The sequence below is a fragment of the Theobroma cacao genome, chromosome 9 (genome assembly GCF_000208745.1).
Source record: "Theobroma cacao cultivar B97-61/B2 chromosome 9, Criollo_cocoa_genome_V2, whole genome shotgun sequence".
NCBI lineage: Eukaryota > Viridiplantae > Streptophyta > Magnoliopsida > Malvales > Malvaceae > Theobroma > Theobroma cacao.
In genome coordinates, this window is record NC_030858.1 from 4,395,450 (window position 1) to 4,399,614 (window position 4,165).

A 4,165-nucleotide genomic window follows, 5' to 3' on the forward strand; every position below is an offset into this window, starting at 1 on the left:
AGTTTCGAAAAACTTTTTTCTCCTGAAGCAACACTAACTGGAGTTATTAACATTATTCTAAAAGTAATATATGCATTTGGAAAAGAATCGAGTTTTCTTATACGATTAAGTATGTCAATTGGACTGTTTTCTTCTTGTATAATTTTTAAAAAATTTTTAACTCTGAAAATAAATCTAAACCATCAATATCAGAATAGTTGTTATATTATAATTAATATGCAAGATTAAAGCAATATTCTTTCAAATGAGGCTCACAACTTTATGAAGATAATAAAAAAACAGACTTATTGTATATTTTTTGGAGAAAAATTGAAGCTAAAGGAAGAAAGAGCAAATGAGAAAGGAAGATATCAAAAGTAGATATTATATATTGAAAAAAAAATAGTTTTATATATAGGAAAAAATAACTGTTGAAAATCATTAAATACATTGATTGGAAATAAGAGAAATAAATGAGAAAAAATATAACTATTAAAAATAATTAAATATATATGACTGTTAGTTTATTAAAAATAAAAAAATATAATTGAAAATTAATAGCATTCTAGAAATAAAAAAATAATAAAAAAATTAAANATTAAAAATAAAAAAATATAATTGAAAATTAATAGCATTCTAGAAATAAAAAAATAATAAAAAATTAAAATTTATTAGATACATAATTAAAAAAAATGAAAAAATAAATAATTTTATTAATTAATTTTACTTTATTTTTTAATTTTTATATATTTTAAATATAATTAATTATATTATAATTATTATAACTTTCCAAATTGAGGGCTAAAGCCCTTGTTTAGGTGGTTTCACTCAAGGGCCGACCTTGTCTTCCATCAATTCTACTGTTCTGTTTTCTATTTTGAACCTTTGATATATTTATCATTTATATTTCAAATTTATTTTTTATAATAGCAATTTTATATAAAAAATTTAAAAATTGAATACTAACAAATATTAAATCAATATTTTTTTAAAAAACAACTCTCATGAATATAAAGGAAAAAGATAAAAAGAATTGATGTTTTCGTATTTGCGATAATTCATTGAAAGCCGGTGGGGATGAGAACGAAGTTGGTGTCGGCGAACTTTTAAACATGGCATCTCATGAGACACTCCGCTTTAACTTTTATAGGAAAAGTTTTGTACTTATCATTAAAAACCATGAACGTTATATATACACATAAAAGAAAATCATTTGTCATAAAATGAAAATTTGAATGAAAAAAGGAATAAAAAATAAGATAAGAAAATTTCTAAAGATTTTCATTAATTATACAATAAAGATGAGGTATAAGAGGGTACAACAAGCAGAGCTATGTACTTTCAAGAAGTGGAGGTGGCTTATTTGTTACGCATAATAATACCCTGAGAATGATAACATTTGGCATCTTCAGCAGTTTGGAGAAGGAAAATATCATGATCATAAGCATAGACGGTGTCGCCTACCTGTCAAACCTCAGCGTCAGAAGGTGGAAATTCTTCGATGGACCGAGTGAACTCGTCCAAGTACTTGTTACTCAGCTCTACACTGCTAAAAATCTCCTTCACTGCGGATGCATTTGCTCTGAGTGGCTCCCCCTCGGGATCCACCATGACTCGCTTAATAGACTCAGCCACCAAGTCACTGGTGAATGATCCATCAAGATCGTTTCTTTCTATTTCCAACCCAACCTTTTTGCTGTGCATCAACCTAGCAACCAACCCAAGATCCGAACTTGCACCGGGAAATAATATCAAAGGCAGACCATACCCGAGTGCCTCAATAACTGAACTCCAACCGCAGTGAGTCAAGAAACCACCAACTGAGGAGTGAGTCAAGACCCTGAGTTGAGGTGCCCAGCCCCGTAAAACCAAGCCCCGACCCGAAACTCGTTCTTCGAACCCGGATGGGAGTACGTCCTGTACCAACTGTCCTTCAACTAAAGGGCGGTTTCTGACAGCCCAAATAAATGGCAGCCCGGATTTCTCGATCCCAGATGCCAACTCATGCATGAACTCTTGACTCAAACTCACCTCACTACCCAGTGCAACATAAAAAACTGTCTTGTCTCGTTTGCTATCAAGCCATTTCTTCATTGCTTCCCAATTCTCATTTTCTTTATCTTCGTTACTAGGCAATGATGGCGGCAATAATCCAAGCGGAATAATAGGTTTCTGGTGAATCTTACTAAGCACACGAAGCGCGTCAGCTTCGACCTCATAGCAGCTCCTCAAAGCCAGAATTTTGCAACTTAAAAGCAATGTTCCGACCCGTTCAAAATCGGACACAGAGTCCATACACTCCTGGTGACCCACCATTTCATGGAGCTTAAAAGCTAGGTTGTTAGGATAATCCAGCCACACTGGTGCCACCGTGAAGTCTTCTGGTCGTTGTCTACTTCCATTGAGCAGCTCCGATGGAGGGCCAAGGAAAGCGAACGTCGAAGCAGAATATATACTGAAGTAAACTAAGTTGATGCCGCGTTGAGTCGCCACAGGCGGTAACCAGTAAGGAGCAAAATCGTGGATAATCCATTTGACTTGTGATGACTTTTTGAGGAACTCAGTCAACTGAGTTTCGAGTTTGTCATATGCTTTCTTGAGGTAAGGGACTTGGTGAATGGGTAAATCGGAGGTGGACTCAGCTCCTGGTGGCAGGCCATGAACGTGAGGCAAGGGAAGTTGTATAAAGCTTATGTTGGAGCAGAGATCTGGAGGAAGCTTCGGGAGGCGGCTGATGTTTTTAGGAGTGGAGATATAGTATATTTTGTGACCCTTTTGAGCTAGGAACTTGGAGACTTGAAGAAATGGCATGATGTGGCCATAAGCTAACCATGGGAACATTACTATATGAAGCTGTTTTTGGCTGCCATCCATAACTGGAAAATCAGACTGCTATTAAGTATTTAGAGATTTTTCTTCTGTTTTTTGGTATTTCCTTGCAATTCTCCTAGAGACTAGAGAGACCATGAAGATGAACAGCCTAGAGAGAGAGAGAGAGAGAGAGAGTTGCTGGCCCTTCAATTATCATAAATTATCGAGAACAGTAGTATTTTTGTTTGAAAGAATCTGCTGCATTAGTAATTAACTTAATTTAAGTTGGCTGTTTTCCACCACTTAATTATAGGGAGAGGTAGACACTGATCCTTGGGCCAGTTGAGCACCGTCTACATGTTTTTTGTCAGTCAAAATAAAGTGAGTTTTATTATTAATATTAGAAAATTGATACGATTATACTATTCCAATATACTTGAGGTATGCATACAATTAGAGAAATAAGAACATATTCAAGATAATATTTCGTCCAAAACTTTCTACCAACAAGTATTTTAGAACGATTTATATTAAGTATAGCTGAAAAAAATAAACAAGAGTCGAAAGTGGCCTCCACAAAAGAACAAAGTGCACAAATCAGCACAAAAGCAGAAAAACGAAAATGCCAAACGCAAGGGACAGAGAATCAACAGCAAAGGTGAAGGAAAAACCAAAAAAAAAACATTAAAAGGCGGACCAGCAAAGGAAAAACCCAAGAATCAGATCACAGATCATGAGGGAGAGGACTTCACGAGATGGTCAGGCAGCACGTTCTCAGATAGAGGAAAAAAATATATATAACTAAAAAATTTAAAAGTGAAAGAAATTAAAACATTCGTTCAATAACTTAAATTAATAATTTTACTCATCCTAGAAAACACACAACTTTACTCTTCTTAACCTCTTTTTTTTATCTATTTTTAATCATTTATATATACTAAATATAAAAAAGGGAAATGTAACTTTCCTTGCTCTCCTCGTTTTTCCCCCACCATTTTCACTTTCCTTCCAATTAAATATTTAGTGTTAAAGCTGGCATGATCTTGCTTTTCAAATGGAAAAACAGAAAAGTTGCCATGATCTAACCCAACAAATAATTCTTGCCTACCTTGCCCGGCCCTTTTCGACACCGTAGGAGAGGACAAGTTACTCATATTTCATTGGGTCCACGCTGCATGGCCCATCTACTGCACCTTAAGGTCAGTTGCTGTCCTTACTCCATCGATCCATCGATCTATACAAGCGTATTTGTGCACCAACGAAAATTATTGTACATGCTAAACTAGAGCAACGAAGCAGATAATCACATGTTAAATTTGGGATATTACAAATATTAATGTTTCCTTTTGTTATATTTATTTATTTATTTATTGTA

General features: G+C 34.5%; 1 protein-coding gene across 1 annotated transcript; it reads right to left on the reverse strand.

Annotated features, from left to right (window-relative positions):
* Window positions 1,238-3,052, reverse strand: LOC18588352 (UDP-glycosyltransferase 91C1). Its single transcript, XM_018126558.1, has one exon. The coding sequence runs from the start codon at window positions 2,851-2,853 to the stop codon at window positions 1,447-1,449; it is 1,407 nt and encodes a 468-aa protein (XP_017982047.1). The 5' UTR covers window positions 2,854-3,052; the 3' UTR covers window positions 1,238-1,446.